This window comes from Bombus flavifrons, chromosome 2 (assembly GCF_040668555.2).
Source record: "Bombus flavifrons isolate JBK064 chromosome 2, iyBomFlav1_principal, whole genome shotgun sequence".
In the NCBI taxonomy this organism is placed as follows: domain Eukaryota; kingdom Metazoa; phylum Arthropoda; class Insecta; order Hymenoptera; family Apidae; genus Bombus; species Bombus flavifrons.
The window spans coordinates 15,596,606-15,620,436 of NC_138443.1; the positions used below are offsets into that span (position 1 = coordinate 15,596,606).

Genomic DNA, 23,831 nt, shown 5'->3' on the forward strand with positions numbered 1-23,831 from the left:
TTCCTTCGTATTAACTTACGTTATTGTCTTTGGGATTTACTCGAACTAACTCATAAAGCGCTTGATGCAGTGAACAATATTCCGGAGTGTCTTCTTCTGGCATTTCGTGAGTCAATAAACTTGCTAGATGTAAAGTGGAGACAAGAACTCTGTTTAAGTAGGCAATATCACGTCCACGAGCCGATCCTTTGTCCAACATTTGTTTTCCTAATTTTACTTCCAAAACCTGCAATAATATAGATTGTATATTGCCATTTGCAAACAAATAACGAATATCCAGTATATTTTTGAAACGTACAGCTTTCCTGAACACTCTAAGAAGTTCTTCTTTCTGAATCTGTGGTACTCTACGTCCTGTATTTATTTGTCTACCTATCATAAAACTAAAGAGTTCGGTAAAACTAAAAAGTGAACTCTGGGTCATTGGATCGAGTGGTTCCAGCATGCTTTGCTGCATATCTAAAGCATAGTTCCAAAGTTCTATACAACGACTGAACATTCCACCATCCGCGTATACAGCTCCTCTGTAGCGAATATAGTAACTGGTGTCAGGATGAGCTGGTCCTAATATTCGTTCTCTAATTACAAGTGCTTGCATTCGCATTTCATCCGGATCGTTTAATAATCCATCCAGTGCATCAGGATCGGTAATTTCCCGTGCAAAATCGTAAGCAGCTACAAGTGGTGATGATCCTGGTTTCAGTATCACTGGATCACTTCGATATCTGAAGTACAACATTGACAAATATTTCAATAATTTATGAATATTATAAAATGTAGAAATTATACGTACACACATGTATTGTACATAAAGGATGCCCCAAAAAGATGTATATACACTTTGAATGATTATAAATTGTTATACCATGCATTCGTGAGATATTTAGGGGTGAAGAGGACTTTTATTTCCAACAAGGTGGTGTACCTCCCCACCACCATCGTGAAGGTCTGCCTTCATGAATATTTGCCGAACCGATAGATTGGAATAGAGATAGTGTTGAATACTTCCAGCGATTCCCAGACCTCGATGGACTTTTTTTATGGGGATTCATCAAAGAGAAAGTTTATGATACAAAAGCGGCAATAGTTTATGAATTGAGATCAGCTATTGAAAGACTATGTACCGAAATACCGAACCAAATGATTCGTTCTGTTTGCGATTCCATTGCTCTACTTTGTCAGCAGTGCCTGAATCGTTCAAATGGTCATCAATTTGAGAGCATTTGTGATAACTAAAAAATTTCGATATCTGTCTTCTTTGATTCGGAGTTTTAATCTTACTTATACCTTAATAAATACGCTAAATTTATAATCATTCGAAGTGTATATAAATTTCTGGAGGTGTATTGCTGAAATTCATTTGTTTCTACAAAATTGTACATACCTTTCATTCATTGCTTGTTTCCAGCATTCAAGTGCTCCCATCATGTCTCTCTTTCTATCCACATATGTAGCGCCCAGTAATTCCAGTGCGTCTATGCGTTCCTTGCGATTCACCAAGTTCGGCATATTGATAAAGTATTCGACAATGTGCTTATGACCTGTAAAATTAGAAAGACTTTGTGATAATTCACTTCCTACTAGAGAGTTTCCTCGTTCACTTAATAAAACACTCAGTTAAACATTAATTGTAATCGTCTTAAGGGAACCTTCGGGGTTGCGCGTGGAACATTCTGCTTTAACCTGTTACTGCTGCCGTAAGGAGTGGTGACATCCCGTAGGAGTCCACGTCCATTCGGGCACCATGCTCGAGGAGTACCTTCACGACTTCTAGAGATCCGCTCTCAGCACAATCGTGAAGTGCTGTGTTACCCTTTATGGATTTTCGGTTAACGTTCGCTTTCAGGGTAAGTAGGAACCTGACGATTTTAAGATGACTTTTGTAACAGGCGATCATCAAACTTGTATGACCATGACGGTTTGCCATCTCAATATCTGTAATCAAACAGCGTATTCATCGTTAATTGCATTTTTTTTTTTTATAAGAAAAATAAAACATTATTACTTCACGACATTTATCATAATACAGAAAGTTTCTATATTAATCGGAAGTTCTACGGTGACTACATCAATGCACACTTTTGTTTACAACTTTAGAAAACAGTACATGACTATTAGAAGATGGAAACGTTCAGGTTATTTTTAAGAGATACTTGAGTGATTCATACCTGCACCGTGACCCACCAAAAATCTAACAATATCGAAGTGGCCGTCGAAACAAGCTGCTCGTAGAGGAGTGGAAAGCGTTTTAGTGGTGGCATTTACCCGGGCGCCATTTTTCACTAGCAACTTAACTAAATACAAGTGACCGGCAGCTGCAGCGCACCACAAAGGTGGCGCGCGCTCGATCATTTCTCCATCGAACATCACTGTTGGAATAAACGAAATATTACAAATTATATTAATCGAACAATATCTCAACTAATATTATTACATAAGAAAAATATCAAGGATGAGTTTTAACATGAGTTACGATCAACAGATAAATTATTTGAATTAGAAATATATCTGATATCAGTTCATAGTTACGATCGAATTCGTTCGGTAATTATCGAATTTTAACACTTAGCCAATCGAATTGAGAGATCTCCCCTCTATGAAGAACATCGCTGTGTGACCGAATGAGGAGATCTTTCTTCTTGACTTTAGCAACGCGTTTTCCCTTTTTTGTTGTTATTATCAGTTATTGTTTACCTGGAATTATTCCCAATTAATTGCGCCACATTTTCTGCTTTTATAATATACAGTATATAATAAAATACACCAATTTAGTGGTGTTAAAATTAATGAGAAAGTTACACTATCAGCTATGACTAAATAAAGTTATAATCGAACGATACTCGTGTTACTTATCTTTAGCCAACTTTAACGTTTTTAATTATACCTATATTTTTTTATGCTTTTAATATATACTTTCAATTTGATGTTTTGCATAAACAATATGTGAAATCGTCAAATAAATTCGTTACCGCAAAATATAATTAATCACTTAAATAATTTTTACACTTCTTTGTTTTTTAAGTAGTGAATATTAGTCCTTGATACTTGGAAAAATGCGCAGTGAACAGCGTATAGATTGGCTTGTCCGAGCGCGGTTGGCTATTTAGCCATTTTTTTGGCTATTTAACGTTTGTTAAGACATGCAAATTACAAAAAATATACCTTATATACTATTTTTAGAACGTTCTAATGTTTTTATTTATCAAAATTTCAGAATTACTGATATCAGTTACATTTAAAATTCAAATTTAGAAGGATATGTAACCTAACAAATTATATATATAAATTTACCAACGAACTTGTACTTCAATCTACTATTTTCGCAACTCATTTCGAATATTACGATAGAAATTACTTCAGACAATTCTGTCATTCAATCATTTCACGCCATTTGGAATACTACAGTGGTGAAGGTGAAACATTAGGTTGAAGATTAATAGGCTTACGGAAGCACATTTATGTATGTCCTCGATTTCGCCACAATCGATCAGCTTAAGCCGTTGTAATTTGAAATATGCTGACATATATGAAAAATTTGACAAAGACAGTTTTATAGCGCTGTCACAATTTTACCTAAACCGGGTTGATTGACATTCGCTCCACATTTTTCAATAAGGTATTCAGCCACGTCATAATGTCCATTTCGGCAGGCGATAACTAACGGTGTCGTACCATGGCTTGTTGTACTGACCAACTTCACTACCTCATCTTTCTCTCGATGTTCCAGTAATTCCTGTAACAGATAAATTATGCGTTTTGTTTTTAAAGATATCAATGGTTTCGTGTCAAGAGTGGACAAATTTAACAAAATTGTCCGCCGTTGTTTTTATTTCTGAGATATAAAATTATATAGTTCCGATCTATCCGAATGATAATTGAAGAGTAACGTAATTAGCGACGTTTTTAGATACGTCAAACAATTTGTTTAAAGAAGATCGACTACCGTGTCGTATTATTAATTGGGCTATGTTTAATCTCTCTTATCGAATCAGCTCCACAATCGATATTTGCGCTGAAACATGTAATTCTATGAAAATACCACGGCAATAGATACCGCGAATATTTCAAGGAACAAAGAATCGATAACGACGAAAGAAAATCGTACGTATCGTTCAGGTTGAATTTTGGAAATATAACGTTTCTGAATAATTGCTACAATTCTCTTTAAACTTCATTGTTTCGCTAATCGCTGCTGTACCTTTATCCGTTATTTTCAAATCGCAATTTTTCAAAATTTAATAATTTCAAAAATCGCTTATTATTAAACTAGTTATTAGCAAACACTGACCAAACGTACTGACAAAAAGAAATCTGAAAAGTAATATCCACGTTGGAGGAGAGAAAATTAACACGCATCAGCGATATTTCCCTCGCCGTGTAGCTTTTCTTAAAATGTATATGAAAAAGATAATTGACGTATTCCACTTATTAACGGTATTGGTAGTGAGCGTACAATGAAAATTGCTTCGATGACTTAGGAGAAAATGAGTTACGGATTTCATGACTGAGAATAAGCACAGAATCACGGAGTTGCTAAACTGAAAGCAGCGTCGTTAAGTTACGATCAAATAGAAAATTTGGCCTAACTTTGTTCGCTACCACGAAGGCACAGTTCTGGAAATACGCGTTTCATATTTTCACTGACTTACGTTCGACAGTAAGGACCCCGTGTTGAACCGTTTGAAAGAAACTTTGTCCTTAGACGAATAAACCGTACGTTTGTTGACAGAATCGACAACGACTCTCGTGCTACTGGAATAGTATGCCAACTAGTCGTAAATTTTGAGCTGACAACTGAACTTGGACGAATTACCGCGATCCACGCTCACCAGCGACGGATCCTTCGTTCGACGAATAATAAATATGTAAAATTCGCCAGGCTCTCGTCTTTATATAATCACAGTATAGCACACTCCTACAGAGATCTCTCTCTCTTTCCAAAGCTTCGCTATTCTTTCTTACGATTCTTTATTTTTCAGCGCTCCAGTCTGTCGTCATCTTCTTCTTATGATTACTGGTTCTCGCACAGTCCATCCGTTAAACCTCGATTCAGATTAATTTATTTAATATTTATTTAAATTTATACAATTTCCTCCTACTTTTATTCTCAATTCTCTTGTCAACGAAACGTTTTTTTATGTATTTCACTTTACAAGACTTACTCAAGTGTTGCAATTATCAATTTTCGACAGTTATTCGTGGACCAAGATTTTTTTATAATATGTAAACTCGTAACGAGATATAACGTCGGTGAAACATTCGTACAGACGACACGTGGGATGTCGGGGCTTAGAGTATCTCTCGCGTCCCTGAACTATAGGTCGATAATATTTGTACCAGATGATCTGTACGCGAATACGGAAAATTTTCTTCGTAAACACAGCCGCTAATTTCCGTTTCCTCTTGGCACAATAATTAGTAGAAATACGTAGCGAATTATCAAATATTAATCGTGTGTTCGACAACAGAATGCAAATTTCGAGAATATAAATTTCAGTTTTTACTTGCTTTCGTCGAGTTTCGTCGTTCACAATACCGCGAGCTGTTACCGCTTTTCGTGTACCACGTACGTACGTTTTGCAATTTGACGCAGAAAGTTGAAGGAAAAACAGGTAAATATTAAATAATTGACCGCGCGCGCTCGGTGTATTGTTCGTGAAGTAAACTTTTATACAGTGTGTACACGGCCGTTAAAAGCGCCTGTATACTCGGACCACGTGATGGCTACGAGGTCTTAACGAGACCGAGTTTTAAAGATACCGCGAGGTGACAAGATTCTTGCGTCACGTGGCCGGGTAAATTTACCGAAGAACGAAAAAACTGCGTCAATACGCAAAACCAAATTGTCATCGGTGACTTTCGATGCTCTCACGAAACAACGTACACTTCGACTGACCGAAGCCGAAAATCCCTAAGTAACAGTTGGTCTCCGGAGAAATCATCGTTCACCACCACCGTGGGTACGTGTAGATCCCGTTAAACGAATAATCGATGACACTGGGCCCACGTCCGCGAACGGTGAATGGACAAACTGTTGTATACTGAAAAGAGGCTGAGAGAAGGGAAAAGGGAGCGCGAGACGAACAGGCTTACTTCACTCTGTCGTTTCTCCGTCTCATCGTTTATTACTTTGTCTCCTCTTCTTTTGCCCGGTTGCCCGCTTCTGCAGCTGTTTTTCTATGCCTCGTGCACACACCTTTCTCCACCTTGGTTTCTCTATGGTAACTCTCTTTCTTTAGAATTACGCGCGTGCACGCATGCGCACACGGATCGCAACGTAAAACAGACAGCAAATTCCGTTATACCATTGACCGATATTCTTTTTCGTGGGCCCGCCCGCTGCTTTTTGGGTCTTGCACCGGCAAGAAATCTAGGCAACGAGAACGAAACGCAACGAAACGATTCTCGTCGTAAAGACTGAACTTGGCTTAACGGTGAACTATATGATTGACCTCTTTGCCGCAGACATACCATTAAGTCATTAACGTCGAGTGAAACAACCGTTTTAGATATATTTTATGGACGCGAGCAAGTGTTGCAGACAATAATTCACGAGGAAGAAACGAATCGATCTGGGTGAAACGAAAGATATCGGACTGTAACACTTTGTCGGACATGTATATAAATCACTACATCAAATTACGGCGTTGCGAATCATTATAAAATGAAAATATGATGTAAAATATGTTATGTTGTAAATGTATATGTAAATGTATTATATCGTTATGTTATTATTATATTAAGTATCTTCTTGTCCGATCTTGGACCAAGTTCCGGCTCTATGATACATACATTACCTACTTTGATTTTTTGATTCTCACCTACATTCCCAATACGTAAAATATAAATTTTACCATCGATTTTATCATCAATCATACGCATCCACGTTATATTCTTATAAATATATGTCAAAGGAAAATAAAGTTTTGTCGTCGAATGTAAAAATTATTGCCTTCTAGCGACCAAGAAAAAATTATTCTTCTACTCGTAGCTAATTTTTACGATTGAACGAAATACAATATTTTTGTATTATTTACATTGTATATTGAATTTATATAAAATTGAATATTTTGATTATTGAATTTACCGTGTAATAAATAATACAATAATAATAACAATAACCATACATAATTTGTGCTATGTATAATCTGTTAAAATATAATATATATAATATATAATAACGCTATTAAATTATTAACGTTATAGAATTGCTACTGTGCCTACCTGTCAGGCCGCATTTGTCTACCAAAGAATCTTATCGCTCTAATTATTGACACAGTGTATTAGCCATTAACAAAAGATAATAGCTAGTCAGTTAGTTTTACCAGTTTTCACCAGATTATTATCGAACCTCTCTCTGTTTCTCACACACGCGACGTGAAACCTATTTACTTTCTTAGTTTGACTAAACTGCATTTTCTTCGCATTCCTTGTGTATATTCAATTTCATGTTAATAATAGCCTGTATTCTGTTAAATATTTTAAGTCACGTTTCCGACACGTTTTCAGCGTTTAAAGCGAAGGATATTTCACTTTACCCTATAGTTAATCATCATATTTTTAACGCTTGCATGATAAATTCATTTTATAACTGCTATTTTAGATTTTATGGCTATTATGTTTATTTCACATCTTCTTGGATATAGGACGAACGGTATACGTCTATTTGTTAAGAAAATAAAAACTATCGATGATGTCTTCGTAGGCGCAACAAGTCCAAGAAGAAACTACAGTGAATCAGTTTCTATAACCGAACGATATAGCAAGGACGTGAAATTTTTTCGATTTTCGCGAAAAACGATGCAAATGTATATATTTTTAGGCCAAAAGTAAACCGATTACTCTTTTGTGTTTGAGTTAATATGAAGAATACTTGATAGAGATCTTGCGATCTTAATCAACAGATCGAACAAGTACAGTGGCAATGATAGTAACGATAGAAGATCATTTTTAAAAAGTTCAAACTAGTAATATTGCAATATTATATAATACGTGCAAAGTTTCAAGCTTTCCTTTCTCGTCTCAATTTCTTTTCTACCCTTTCTATCTCCCGTACTCTTCCATTTTGCTTCTTCTTTATTTACAAATCTATCACACAACGACTACTCTCTCGATACAGCGAACACAACTAAGTTTCCCTAATAATAAAAATAATAAATTGTTAGAAACGTTCGGAATATTCTGTGATTAACGAAATTTCTGCAACAAAGAATGGTTAAATTCTTAATTAATAACTACAAACGCTTAATACAAATCTTTCTACGTTCGAAGTACGAGATCTTACATTCATTAAAATGTATCGCAACACTTTTAGCGTGAATTACAACTGGCATTTCGTGACTGCAAAGTAAGAAACTGAATAAAACTATTTTATGAGACGTTATCTTGAGACGTTGCTTCACGAATATTCAGTAAGAAATGCAAACAGGTAACTTGTAACGCGTATCTGTCACGGAATTCATATATTATTCTCTTCCGTTTCAGATTGCAATCTCGACTATTTGAGGTTCACTGAGTACAATTTTTTTCCCTCCGATATTGTACATACTGTCCTTGAACACATTTTGTATTCGCATGTCGGTTGAAATATACACGTGACAATCTCATGTACCCTACTACAAGATAAAAACTCTGAAATTCTATGACAGTACGGTGAATGATACTTCTTGCTATTAAACTTGGAACAAGGAATAAAATTCTCTTAAATAGAAGTCACCTGGAACAAATATGCATATGTAACTTCTTGTGCATTTGAATGCCGAATTTGAAAATAATTAAGAAAATCAAATTTCTCCTTTACGCTGCGTCGTTTCGAATGTTGGTCTTAAAATTCAAGTTTCTGCTAAACATCGAGTACTTTGACAAATTATCGGAAGAAATCTTTTCCAAAAAAGTTCATTTCGCGAAAATTTATATTCACGGTATGTAATTCATAAAATGTAACAGATATTAAAGAGAAGGATATCGACAATTTGATTAGCTGAACGAAGTACAATAACCGTACAATATCCAAGGAACCTAGAAATTTCGACGTCGTAACATACAAATTTTAATAATTTGTATAACTTGTTTCTAATCTTATCATTTGAAATTCTAATGTGGAAACATTTTCATATGTATAGAGAATTCGTTGTAAACTCCGTGATTATGAAGAGATTACAGCAATTGTATAATTCTAGCTTCAAAAAGAAAAAAAGAAAACTATGCCAAGTTTAATTGTTTCTTTATTCACTGCACTTTTGTCGCTTTGCCTCGGGGAAAATTACGTCAATTCCAGAATAATTATAAAGTATGTCGATAGTGTATACGTAACATAACAAAAAGTAAAGTTAATGTCAGCGTCTTAAATAAGCAAATATCACTGACTCCAGAGACAAATATTTCGTAACGTCTAACACCTTCCTGTAATCTAACTTTAAGCTAAATACTTACTTCAAGATGATCTAAGTACGCGAATATGCATCTTAATCTACTTATAACGTGTATAACATGATATAAATATATAATGTATACATACAGGGTGGTTGGTAACTGGTAGTACAAGCGGAAAGGGGATGATTCTACGCGAAAAAAGAAGTCGAAAATATAGAATAAAAATCTTTTTTCTTCTTTTTTTTTTAAATTTTTCCATCGAGACAACGATCTACAGTGAGATCCGTTATAACGAGACGCGTACCGAGCGAAAATTCAAAGTCGATTTTCTCGAAAACAAAGCCTCAAAAGAAAAATTTTTATTCTATATTTTCGACTTCTTTTTTCGCGTAGAATCATCCCCTTTTCGCTTGTACCACCAGTTACCAACCACCCTGTATATTATTGTTATTAATTTTTTATTGCCGACTACAAAATGAAATTAGTTTACACAGCTTTTTCATTCAACCTCGATATACACTGAATTATTACAATACACGTATACGCATACGTTAGTATATTGTAATTTGTTGACCATGATAAGAATTAAACATCAATATTCTTTAAAAATATTTTCCCGTTGTTATTTTTATTCCATTGAAATTCGAAAAATTCGAATTTTTAATTTAAAGATATCCGACCCTGTATTTCGATCATGATGGGGCACGAAATGCAGTTTTTGTTTCTGGCGAATAATAAGACATTCTAGAAATCCATCTATACAGAACGATGGAAACGCGATCTATGGATAAAATTGCCTGTAACCAGAGATGAAACCATACACTTTCTCGTAACTGTTCGCTTCAAATCAGCATTGATTTTGCCCGTATAATCCTCGATATCGTGCTCACATTAACGATCAATTTTACAAATTTTCAGCGTTAATTAACTTTCCTGATGTGCATTTATATGTTTACACGATGCACGTTATGGTAATTATTTTCTTTTTTCATTTTATATAATATTCGTCTCTTAATTATTTTTAAAATTGAGTTTTCTATTTTTCTTCAAGTGGATTTCCCACAATCCTGTACTATTGCAAAGCTATTAAACCTATTTGTATTATCTCTAACCTTGACACAAATTTAGTTTTTAACGCTTTGAGTGCTATGGATGAACTCTTTCATTAATGTACGAGACAATACATGTGCATTTCTTAACAACGGCGATAAACAAAGAAATGAAAGTCCGTTTATCTTCTGTATACTTCGCGGGGAGTCGTGATTCTTATTACATTGCGAGAATTATGATTATATAATATCGCTTTAACGATATATCTTATCTTATGTATCTATTAGATTGTCCCACGATTGTTTTTCTTTTACAAACATGAAACCTAATCTGTCAAATATTGTGCTCTTTATCTTAATAGAACAAAATGGATCATACATAATTCGATGAAATAATATAAAACGAAAGAAACTTTTAGCTCCTATACATATATTAAACTATATTGCTTTAAATAACGAATAATATCCCTGTGCGCTCTATTGTCGCCGCCATGGCGACATTGTCAGTGGAAGTAACAGCTCCGCTGTTGTCGCCATGGCGACATTTTAAATACGATTGTAAATGGTCTCACAGTACCTGGTAGCTCATAGCAAAAATGATTCGGAGTTTCTGGTAGGTCATCGAGATACTCGCAGTGCAGAGGAATATTATAGTAGTGCCGTATATAAATCATTAATTTTTATTTCAAAAAGTATTCCGTCCCCAACGATCGCAACCACTAGGCGCGTGCCATCTACGCGGATAGCTTCCGCCGGGAGTATTCAGCACTCAAAGGGTTAAATATCTTTATGTTTTCTCATATTAATAAGGATTCACTTAAAGAATATTCTCATTATTCTCATTTCTTCTTAAAATTCTTTTGTAGTAAGAAGCTAATGGTTCGCCTTACTTCTTTCAACTTTTCTTACTTCCTTGCATATTACCACGCATATATGGAAACATTCGAATAATTGCAAAAAAGGATTCTCTGCGTAACTGCACGGTCGTCGTATCTCCATTGCAGGTGGGGGGGGGGGCTTCTTCCTGACGCACCGGAAAGCTCGAGAATCCGCCATGATCAAGTAGCGTAACATGATCCAATTTCAGATATCGTTGGGACATCGTATCTAGGTACTAATTCGAAAGTAAAACTTTTTTATTTTTGACTTTTTTTAAACGAAGCTTTTACTAACGCATTCGTGAGTATTTTCTGATTAAAATGACACCAAACAAGATATAATTTGAATTATACTTATTTATCGATACGTATTTATTTGCCATTTATTAAGCGAGGAAATATGCCCCAAAGTATATCGTGTTTGATGTCGTTTCAATCAGAAAAACGTAACAAACGCGTTGATAAACGTTTCATTGATCACAAATCAAAAATACAAAATTTTGCTTTTTCAGTTAATATTCTCGGTCAGTTTTTAATGTTTGCCGAACGCTTCGACTCTCAGTCCCTCTTTCTCTTTCACTCGCGTCGTCCTTTTCTACGTTCGGCATGTTTAAGATCGCAGTTCCGAGAAACAGAACTGTTCTCTGTATCTCCATAATCGCGACACTTGGGTCTCGATATTTGTACAATTATCGAATGTTTCCAAGTTCCGCAGATCTAAGATTCAATAGAAAATAGTTCGCATGAATCATTTTAGCTCGACTCTATTAATACACCAGACTTTAGTGACTAGAGTAGTAGAGTCTCGTATATAAAACCAATTGTCAGAGTGTCGCTGTTTTTCAAGTGCGTTGGCCTCGGAACAGCTGCTTCGACTAGTCAGCATGACAATTAACAAACGTGCCTGGAAACTGCGAATAATATATTTTGCTCTTGCCGATCGAAAGATCCGTCATAAATAAACATGTATCGCGTATATACCCGGTTTATTCAGAAATAGTGAAAACAAAAGGCGTGTTCGAAGGAACAGAGGAAGCTGAAGAGTGCGGCATGGCGCGGTATGGCGCGGATCAGGAAAGTTTATTTTTCTCCAGGCAACGAACGCTGAGGACGCATGATTGCCTCAATGCAAATACACGCCCCTCAAAACACGGACGAAAAGTTCTATTCCAAGATCACATCCAACGTTAACAGATATATTGGACTTTCAAAAATTATGTAAATCTAAAAAACGAAAATAACCGCCGACGAAAAAGCCGCTGAACGACAAATTCTCTTAAAATTTTCAACTTTTTTGTAACCTTTCATCCTCGTTTTTCATTGTATTTTTGTAATGTTCCTTTTAGTAAGCAGCAAATTAGTTTGAATTTTTCAAGTTTTAAGGACGATAACTGACAAGTTCATAAGGAAAATGATCCTTATCAAATTTTTTTCGTCATTGTAAACATTGTAGAATCGTTATCGTAGAAAATGATCTGTATCTTGATTTATCGTCGAATAAAAGTTGGAAAATCAATTTTATCAAAATAACTTTTCATAGGAGATCCGCAAATTGTCCTTTCGGGGTGCGTATAGTTACTCGCAGATCTAAATACTCACAGTTATTGCGTATGATGAATATTTTGTTGAAGAAAATTGAAACGTAGCGTAAAGAGATCAAAATATTCTTCTATTTTTTTCTTCTCTTTCTAGACTACCACGAACGATGAACGTCGCGGTACAGAATTGTCAAAAGTATCCTGTTTTTCTTTGAGCATAATGGGTATTTCACTTTAATATCCTTCTTTCGTTATCTATGCGAAAGTAAATAAGTGCAATTATTCGAAGGTACTAATTTTCCTTCATAACAACCAGGAAAAGTAACGCTGAGAAACGCGTGTGTAATTGCAGAGAAATTCTTAAATGTAGCCGCAGGTCATCCTGTTATAATACACAAGTCTTTATATAGAAATCTTCGCCGTTACAAAAACTTGTTCCATTTCAACAACTAAAATATTCCTACCGTTTTAAAACTGTTGTCTCGATATTTCACGAAGAAAATAAATATATACTTTAACCTACTCGGTATATCTTAGAACATGTGTTTCTTTATTTCAAATACGTTCCAAAAATTCGTCGTCACTCGATCACGAGATTTTGTCCTATATTTTTATAAAAATTATTGTCAACGATTGTATGACGTTACGTGATTTGAGATAAAGAATATATTAAAATTCTAGGATATATGTGTTAATTAGAGGTATGCAGGTTTTTAACGGTAAATTATGCAGTTACCTCGTTTTTGAAAAAATTGCTGCACATCAACGAGATAAGAAAATAAGAACGCTTCAACGTTATATATAAACGTTATTTAACGTTTTAGGCATTGTTTGACTGAAGGGATTGTATGATTGCAGCTTTGTATAATAAATAGCGTGCAATTTCATGTTCAGCAATAGACTAAACGTTATTAACATATCTGACCGACTTTTAATTCCTTATCGGTACTTTTAATGATTCCAACTTGTGAAAGTATTGTCAACAAAGTGAAGAAGCATACATAAGAAAAATACATAATCAACGAAGTGGAATTCAAAACTCACTCGTGTAAAATAATCTTCATCGTTCACCTCGTACTCCATTTTCTCGTTCTCCTTTTCTCCAGGCACAATTAACGAATTTGCCTCTCGGCCGGATATATTTTTTAACACGCGCGATTACTGAAATAGCTGTATTTAAGTGACCCGAATAGCACAATGATTTAACGATTATACGACTCGTGATTTAAGTATAACACGCTGTCTTATAAAGTAAAAGATCTGATTGTGATCTATTTATTATAATCTATCCTCGATCTATTTTAGAATAATTCAGTCATTTCACTATATCTCAATTTTACGATTATTCTGATTGGCGTACAAAGATTTCAAATTTTATACGATTCCAAAATTTCGTTCAATTAAATACACTGAACACGACATAAAATATGAAATCCTACGTAATTTAGAAATTCCATTCAATTAAGCACAGTGACCGCAAAAACAGTTAAAGAAACAGTAAAATATTTTTCTTCCGGATATACATATCTTTTATGGCAAACACACTCGCGGAATGGTTCACTCTGCCACGACATCAACACCTTCGAAATATAGCAGTTTATCATCGTCTAGACGCGAATGAGAAAGCACTTTTAATAAGCATGAAACGCGAAACTGAATGCGTAATGCGACGAACTTAAAAACGAAGAGTTTATGTAGCTGAACTTCGACCACGCGAGAGGAAATTAGAAACTAAACGAGACGGCCGATGGGTAATCGATGAGCCGACCGACTGACAATCGCACAGTGACCGACTGATCTGAGACCGAGGAAATAAATACAGAAAATGACGCTACGAGCTCTGGTAAAGGAAAGAACGAGCGAAGCCTGTTATTTGAAGCGACACTGTTCGTTTGGAACTTCCCCGAAGTACGCGTGCCGCGAGATTCTGGCGAGCTAAGCGAAAGAGTAGGAGAAAGATAGATCGTGTAGTGAAAGAGGAAAGGAGGGACCTTCTTTACCAGGTGCAGGATTGAAAAGAGGTGGTCAGCTCGAACACAGGAATACGTATAAAATGCGAGAAAGTAGGCCCTGCGTATCGATATTTATGCAACAGCACCGACGGTCGCATAAGCTTGCTTATGCGCCAGAACACCACCGTGTACACTTTCTAATTGTTCTTCCTGATCAACTCTTACCGGTTGTTACACAACAGGAATATAGTTGGCGCGTATGCGCGTTATGAGATACGTTCGCTACGTCATACCTATCGTTCGTCGTGCTATATCTGCTTTAATATCGACTCCGTTCAAACGAAGAAAATCCAATTTTCCGAACTAATTGACAGACACAGACTCCGTTCGGGCAGCCGATTTTTCCGGATCACCGAACGATTACCGTTTATCTAGAGATTTAACCATTAACACTACGTAATATTACGTAAAGAAAACACACACAGGGGTTACGTATTCTAATGTAACGTCTTAAGTCATTTCACTTTAACAACCTTTTTTTCTTTTTACTTAAGGAATAATTTTAAGAGATTGATCGTTTCAACATTCGTATACTTGTTATTCTTTCATTTTGTAGTTATTTTAGTTAGGATATCGTATTTTATTTTAGTAGAGATTTATCTCGTTTCTATTTTTGCGATCACTCCGTATATAGGAAATTGAGTAATAAAAATCTCAGACGACTGGATGATCGATAAAGCGCTTTGTACTTCGCCGACACATTGTTTACGTCGTTTTTTGAAGAAGTACAGACCATCGATCAGTTTATCTAGAATGAACCATTAAATACATAGTTAAAAACAAAAAAAAAAAAAAAAAAAAACCGGAGAAATGAAAAATACTTCCTTATTTACGTATCATAATTGATGTCGTTAACGACCACAGAGGCAACATTAATAGGCTTATTGGTTCATAACACGCTCACAGTCTCAGATTCGAGTTGGCATGTAATTTTACAATATACGCGTGATATCGATTCGGACGTGAGGTACAAGTTAAAAACCGCGGTGTTTTAAAAATAGATTTTACAATAATTTACGTAAAGCACATCTATACTGGTACAGGCAGATTCCGCTGCTCTATCTTTTACAATTACGTCGCAGTAGCCAACAGAAATAAAATCTTCTTTCTGTTCAAATAAGAAACATACAGTGTGGCCTCTTTGGTTGTATAATCGTAAAAAAGTGTAAAATTTTACATAAATTAATATTTTTGATTAGTAATAAACGTCGTGTTGCTTGATAATTAGCCCTTTCGGCAGTGTGCTCCGTCGGAGTGACACCGCTGTACGGGCCACCGTGCCGCCGGAATAGCAGTACTGAACGGAGCACTGCGACGGAAAGCGTTCATACGTCGCGCGGGGCTCATGGTTAAGTGGTATCCCGCGAACGTCGCCTATAGACGACGCTCGTGCACACAGGCCATCGCGCGGACGTCGTCTATAGACGACACCCGTCCACACAGGTCGTCACGCGGATGCCGTCTATAGGCGACATACGTAGCGAAAGGGTTAAGAACGGTGAACACTTCTAGCCACCTGCTGTATCGTTCGTTTTGCATTATAAACAAAATAAATTAAAATCATCTCCTCCCGTCTTCGAGTTATCAAATATTTACTATACCGTTGTTTGTTTCGTATATAGAATTTTCGTGCAAAGGTTATTGACATCAATGTATGATAACAGAAATTCGATCAGTAGACATATAACAAACGTGATTCGCGTCACTTAACAGTGAGGGATTAATTACTCTTCGAACGTAACGCTATGACGCGTCATACTGACGTATAAGAAAAACGTATAATTACGCAATCAACTACGACATATCGTTGGTTATGTAACACGTGCCGTTGAAGTGCAACAGGTATCATATGTACGCCGGTATTACGTGTAATTTCCCGCGGATGCAAATCCTCGACACGAGAAACGTCATATGGTCGTGGGACTTATGTAAAATGCCACTCATTGCTGATATAATAGCGGAAACGGGGTTCTTATACGAAGTAGCATAGAATGATCATAGAATGCTTTTGGAGAGACTAGTTAACATTGGCAGCAGACACGTGAGAAACGAGAATTACGGTAACACGTGGACTACGTTATATTTACCTAACATCAAGGACCGAATCTTTTATTATGTCATTACGTTACAAATTGTATACCTGACTTCGCGTTTTTCTATACACAGCTAAGCAATTGCTTACTAATATTTCAGTTATATGTTTTACGACTGCTTGCCTGGAAAGTGAGACACGAGGTGATCGTATGAATCGGGAAACCAATGGTTCAGAGATGTTGTCAGGCGAAAGAAATGAGTAAGATTGTTGAACTGTGCAAGTAATAGGGAAAGAAATGATCGCTAACTATGTAACTAGATGTTGTATGAAATTACATTTACTTATACTTTCCAAGCGAGACTGTTACGTAAACTTTCGAGAAAGGTATTTACAAAAAGTATTACAGGTAGTGAAGTATCAATGTGAGTACAAATCAACCGAGTATATCATGAAGCGCGTTATTACCTATTTTACATAATGTACACGTTATAAAATCGCTGGTTATTTAAATCAATACGTTAACGATCGAAGAATAACAAATATACTCGGTACAACAACATTCCATTTCGTTTAAATTCTCGACATTATGCGTATTTACAGTATCAAGAGTACATATAATTTAACAAATATACGTTCAATGACAGAAAATGACAAATATAAAATATTTTTTTAGTAAGTACGATTGTTCAAATAAACAATTCTTCTCAACATACAAATAATCAAGAATAGAAATTACACAAAATATAACGATCACAAAGACCTAGAATATTATGTTATGTTTATGTTTGGCTATCGCGCGAGGTACCATGGACCTGATAACAAGGAATGGAGGATATTTGAAAAATCGTTATTTATAACTATTTATCGCTATTACAGCTTTGTCTAAAAATTTTAGTCCTCTTAGGGATCCCTGTGCATACGGTGGATCTGCCTCACGCAACATTTGTACTCGCAATAACTAACGATAAAAGAATTTAATCGTCCATGAGACTCTGTCTGAACTGGTTTTTTTTTTTTTTATTTAATATTTCACATTCACAATTTGTCCAATTTGGACATTTGGTAGAATTTTTTAGCTGTTTGATTATCATGTGGGTGGCTACCCCCAGTGGGGTACTATCTTCGTGTTTGTTAGATTATATCCTTTATGAGATCTGCTGGGTGTTTCCTATGTCTGAACTGGGTGTTCGCAAACGTTCGAAAACATTGACAGATTTGCATCGAAGAATTCCTACCTATTCGGGGAATTCAGTGTTTAGATCCTTTAAAGATTAAACTCCTTATTAAAATTCTTTACAATCATTATGTCGGGGACTCCTATTGAAGACAATAATCATACAAGATACATATTATTGTATCTTCATGATATTAGTAGCGACTTATTATCCTCGGCAATGATCTTTATGTTTTTTTCGTCATGTCGCAATCGTTACTGATTACCTGCATACTCGAAGCAAATAAGACAATAAAAGCATCTGTACTACCAACGCGTGTATTGCATCTGTCTTTTTTTTTTTCTTTCATTTCTGTAGTAGATAGAAGCGATCGATATAATCGACGAAAGTGTAAAAGGTAGACAAACAAATATAAAAAAAAGCGTCATAACTACAGATAATTTACTTCTGTAGAAGCGTAATTTAATTACGTACCTCGCCTTTTGCACGTCTCGCGAATATAAAAAATTGTATTTACAACGAAGGTAGATTCTACCAATACTCGATAGTTCTCTCAATACTCGAGATCGTAATATCCTTGAGCGCATACACAATACAGATTCTTCTAACAAATTCAATAATATACATCACAAGTAGAACGCAATCATCGACAACTGATTCGTTGTAAGTTGCAAGGTCGCTACGCTACATTCTTCTGTTCTCGTTACAATAACGTTTTGCCAAAATGTTTGCAACCGCACACGCGCTCCTTCTGCGACACCGATTTATATTCTTGCGATTTATTCGCTATTATCCACGAGGAAAACAAGAATGAATCACATAAAAAAAAAATTCTTTCCACGTATATCAAGAAATTCTACCACATTTTCCGTACGTGATTGTGACGCTATGTTACTGGTTATTTCATCAGCCAAATGTTGCTCGGCATTGAGGTAGAACAACATTCTTAATAAAACAAAGGATCTTTATATGTACACACTGCGTAACGCAATTCTTTGTTAGGAAAGATTTAGCCAACGCAACTGCATAACGCTTTCAGTTGGAACGTTTTTGATTTTATAAAAATTCTATCCTTCGAATTTAACGATGATTGGTTCATGCAGACGTGTCTTGCTTTCTGACAATTCTCTCAAACGACTAACTCTTTGCCTGGAATCATAATCTAATTTAAGGCTAAGTAAATGAAAATGATACTTTACATTATAATTTTTAAATGTTTCAAGCGAGATAATGATATAAATTACTCAGTCCCTTTAAATGAATTATTAATTATTCAGAAATTGTTACAGATAATCCTTTGATCGAAAAGATTTTTCCAATTTTCTGGCGCTAATGTGAAATTTATGTTCAAAAAGAGAGAATGATCTGTATATCGTGTAATATTAATATTTAACGTAATACATATACAGTTCGAATGTTTTGTAATGTTAATAATATAAATTTCTATGATATATCAGACAGTATATCTAACAAATTGAAATAGAATTTTAAATATCGTGAAATTTCTTATTAATCTTCAACTAGCATTATTGGATCATAGGAAATCATACAAAAATTTCGGAGGGCAAGTCTCGAGATTACTTACTTTTTTGGAATACTTAATTATTATTACAAAAATATAATTGGTAATTAATTTACACGAGATAAGCAAGATTCTTGAACAAAAATATTCTCATTTAATTAATTTTATTAATCCTGAATAAAAAAATTATTGTGTTCAGAAACCTACGTACATAATTCATTCATTGAACGTTCATGACAAATCATTGTGAGAGAACTGCAGACGTAGATATACGTATGTCTGTATATAAAATACACGCGTGTGTAAATACACGTGCAATTTAATCTCGCGAAAATTTTTGTATCGTCGTCTTACAAACGATCTACTGTGCGTGGGATTCCTGGATATTTAGAAAACGTAATTTCGCAAGAAGACTAGCAATATCGGTTATGAGATTTCCTTCGATAAGATCCTATTTACATAAAAGATTATATTCTCGTTGAGAATTCTTGCCAACGAAATGGGAAAAAGAAATGAACGTAAAAACCCATGGATTGATTGGTTGATTCATAAATGGCAAAAAGTGAAAGTTACTTCGTTACAATTTATTTATTGGTACCGCAAAAACAAATTTTCAGGAGAAAAGATTTCAAGAAGTGGAAACTCTTAGACTTTTTAGTCTGTTTATACGAATAGACTAATTCATTGATCGGCATTTAATTCTGATTACTTCATTTCCCGTGTCAGGTTAATAATATGATAGGTCAAATTAATTAATATGTATTGAAGGAATCCGCATAGATTTGCCTAAGTTACAATGATGAAATACTTCTAATCCGTACGTATAGTTCGTTCGTTATATGAATTTATTATTGTACGAATATGCAATTTGAAAATCACGAGCAATTCATTTGGCTGTTGGAAAAACTATTTGAAAAAGTTAAATTAGCCATACATTATTACAAATGTACTACATAAATCGTATCTGTTGATCGGGTGTGAATCCATTTATTAAAAAAAATAATAACTTACTGCTTATTCTGCAAAGCTAATGCACGTATGAGGCTCAATTTTATTACTACATCTTATATTAATTATATTTCAAAGACACCTTCTTAGACTATATCATAAATTTTCTTGCGGCCTATTCTTAGAAATCATAATCATAAAACGTGTAAATTATTGGTCTTTTACATAATACAATCTAGAATTAAAGGTGTTTTGCAGCTGGGTATTATTCAGAGACAAATGACAATGAATCATGTCCATATCATTTTTCATCGTAAGTTCTTATTTATCTTATTCAGAATCGACGCGAGGTAAACATTTTGTAGAAAGATCGTACGAATTTATATGAACAAACGTATGTCTCATTTGAGAGTTTAGATATTTAGCAAAATAACGAAGAAGAATTAAATTCCGGGGAATCTCCGAGACTAATTTGAAACGCCTGTGCCCCGTAACAATTGCAAGCATATGACTTATAGATGTAGTTTTGTTTCGTTCTTTGTAGAAGTTTTGAATGTAAGTCAATAACTCATTGTGTTAAGATATACTTGCACATATAGAAATACGTTTCTTTTTTTTGCAAGAATTTTACAATCAATTCTCATTGAGAATTATAAGTAAATTATTCTGACGTGGTACTAATGTCGTGTTTAATAAGCGTTTATCGTATGTTTGATTCTAGGTTCATGAAGTTAAAGCCGAAGAAGTCGATTTAACTGATTTTTAAACGACTAAACTTTTTCACAGATTGATATCTTTATGAAATATTGTTAAATGGAATGCTTTTAGCAACGTAATATACACAACAATTAAGTTGTCAAGATAGAAATATATAAATATCAAGCAATCTGTTTGTTGCGTCCTTCAAGTTAATACAATTACAAGCAAATACAATAAAGATGTAAATAAAGGATTTAAATAAATAAGAAACTTTCAAATCGCTTTAAGTTGTTATAACAATATTTAGATGGATAAACACCAAGACACAGAATATAACGTATTCTGCATTGTTATCCGTTAAATACGATTTTAAAATAAGAACTTACTTGGATCTGTTAAATACATTCTTGGATGATGATTCACGAATATTTACAAGAAATTAGCAAGTTGCTAGTGACCGACATTATCATCGTCACATTGTCTGTGAAATGTTAATGAACGTCAAAGAGGATCCTCCTCCTTCAAGTTGACCTTTTGCGTACCGATAAAGTCCACGAACGAAAATTTAAATAGAAATGTCATTTACAGGGCATATGTACCGTACATTAATAATCATCGTGCAGTTATGACGTCTAAGTTGCTATTGATCGTCAGAAGACTAATTAAAGGACATCCTGGAAGACGTGTTGAATAAATAACGAAAGGCTTCGTATGGTAGAAAAATCGTGGACTAAATCCACCACACAATAAATCAAATAATTCGCTGTCTAAAAGATAGATGTTAACGTAAAATACTCGATGTAACAACCGATTCTGTCACGTTATTTGGATTTGGTGTACAAATGTGATCAATATAGTTTCTTACTGGAACAAATTAACGTTATAAAGTCATATTTGTGAAGGAAACATATGACTTCACCTTTGTCCTCGATGTTTCATATAGAAACGAAATGATTCAAGTAACATGAATAAATGCATTACAAAGCATTAGTAGAAAATATATCATCTTTTTAAAACTAAAGAAAAGAAAATGTATTATTTTGTAAGTCAAGATAAAACACAAATTACATTCTTGTGATAAGAAACGCGCATTTATACATATGTATTACGCGATAGGTGATATTTTCTGGAAAATTTATTTAAATATAGTCACATTATAGCGATAAATATGTACTTCGAAGATCCGATTATTAAAATAATTTGAATACGAGTGGCCAGATATCGGTTTTCATTTTCTTCGCATGCTTAAAAAGTTGTTTCGTTATTCGTGGAAATAATCCTTCCAATGTGAGAAAACAGCAACAGAAACGAATAAAAAAAGATATCGTTCGAACGGAAAATCCCCGGACTTGAAAATCTTCCATCCTATAACCATAATTCAATAACATAACACGAGTCGATTGTTTTCAAATCTATGCTTTCTGGAAATTTCAATCCGATTAGTGAAACACGTGCCCGTAGGCGAGAAAAATATATTTAAAGGTGGGATTCCCGGAAATCCGTCCTTGTAAAAATTCCGTTCGACTCTTCGTAAGGTATGATATTGAAAAAGGAAAATATATGACGATTTAACTCGTTCATCACAGAAGGCAAGTTAACTCGTGACTTGAATCCCTAAGAATTTTCTTTATCTACAGACCTTCCCTTTAAAATCGGTTCACGCGTAGTTATATTTTCCAAGATCGAGACTACCTTAAAACTAAACTACATTTAATCTATCTTTATCTGTCGAAGAGCACAGAGGAAGAAAATGATAAGCTATACTTTCTATTCTTTACAGGAAAACAATTGAAAAACTCGTTACGTTGTCGATCAACCCTATGTTACCAAAATTGCCTTTCTACAATATTTGCTTTTGCAGCTATAAATACGTCTCATCTTCTTCAAAATCTTCATAATATTATTCGTCATAATATTAAAATATTATGCTTATAATCGTATATTTACCTTCCACAAAATTTCGTCAACTTGACAGCTATTTTCAAAAGATGTGCATCTTAAAACTCAAGACGCTCTTCGTTACCTTTATTTTCAATTATTTTCGATTACTTCATATTCCCCCGTTTCCAAGCAGGAAACGGCGTTGACATTAGAAAATCAATAGAAAAGATGTTCTTATCGTGTTTCTGTCCTTCGTTTCATCGGTTGATTCTATTTATTATTTGTCATTTAGCACCTAATGATAAACTCCGCAATCACTCAGTTGTCAACCCATTATAATAATAAAACTTTCTGGTTAAGAAACGACCCAGTTAATAAGTTGAAATCCTCCCTTTGACGTTCCAGCCGCTGTTTGATTTCCCGCGTGAATAAGGGTAAATAGAAGATCGCGGAATATATTAAAAGACAACGTAGGCGCACCAAGCATTTTAGTCTTTCTCTCCATTCTGAGTGACGTCTTTTCTGCGCCTGGTTATGCCTCTGACTCACTACCTCGTCCACCGAGTAATATTAGAACGTGCCGGGAGAGTTGACTCGCATGTACCTCGCGAGTCACTCTTCAATCCCCGTCGTTCGTACACCGTAGATTTCCCTTGCTGTATGCAGCACGGACAAATTAATTGCAACTGCGAGAAAAAGGGGTTAACACGGATCACCGAGGC

At 34.9% G+C, this 23,831-nt stretch overlaps 1 protein-coding gene across 4 annotated transcripts in view; it reads right to left on the bottom strand.

Annotated features, from left to right (window-relative positions):
- The window catches only part of LOC138189991 (protein fem-1 homolog CG6966), a 39,922-nt gene that overhangs the window by 1,786 nt on the left and 14,305 nt on the right, over positions 1-23,831 (bottom strand). Inside the window, exons 1-7 of one of the 4 annotated variants that reach the window (XM_069132371.1) lie at positions 13,882-14,057; positions 3,574-3,733; positions 2,169-2,369; positions 1,684-1,935; positions 1,385-1,541; positions 299-725; positions 20-226 (exon numbers count right to left, since the gene is read on the bottom strand). In XM_069132371.1, the coding sequence (XP_068988472.1) occupies positions 20-226; positions 299-725; positions 1,385-1,541; positions 1,684-1,935; positions 2,169-2,369; positions 3,574-3,733; positions 13,882-13,920 (1,443 nt within the window). In that variant the 5' untranslated portion in view covers positions 13,921-14,057. Of the gene's footprint in view, positions 1-19; positions 227-298; positions 726-1,384; positions 1,542-1,683; positions 1,936-2,168; positions 2,370-3,573; positions 3,734-4,453; positions 4,589-4,649; positions 5,199-13,881; positions 14,058-23,831 lie in introns of those variants that run through there. The other 3 variants (XM_069132372.1, XM_069132373.1, XM_069132370.1) reach the window with 3 other exon arrangements.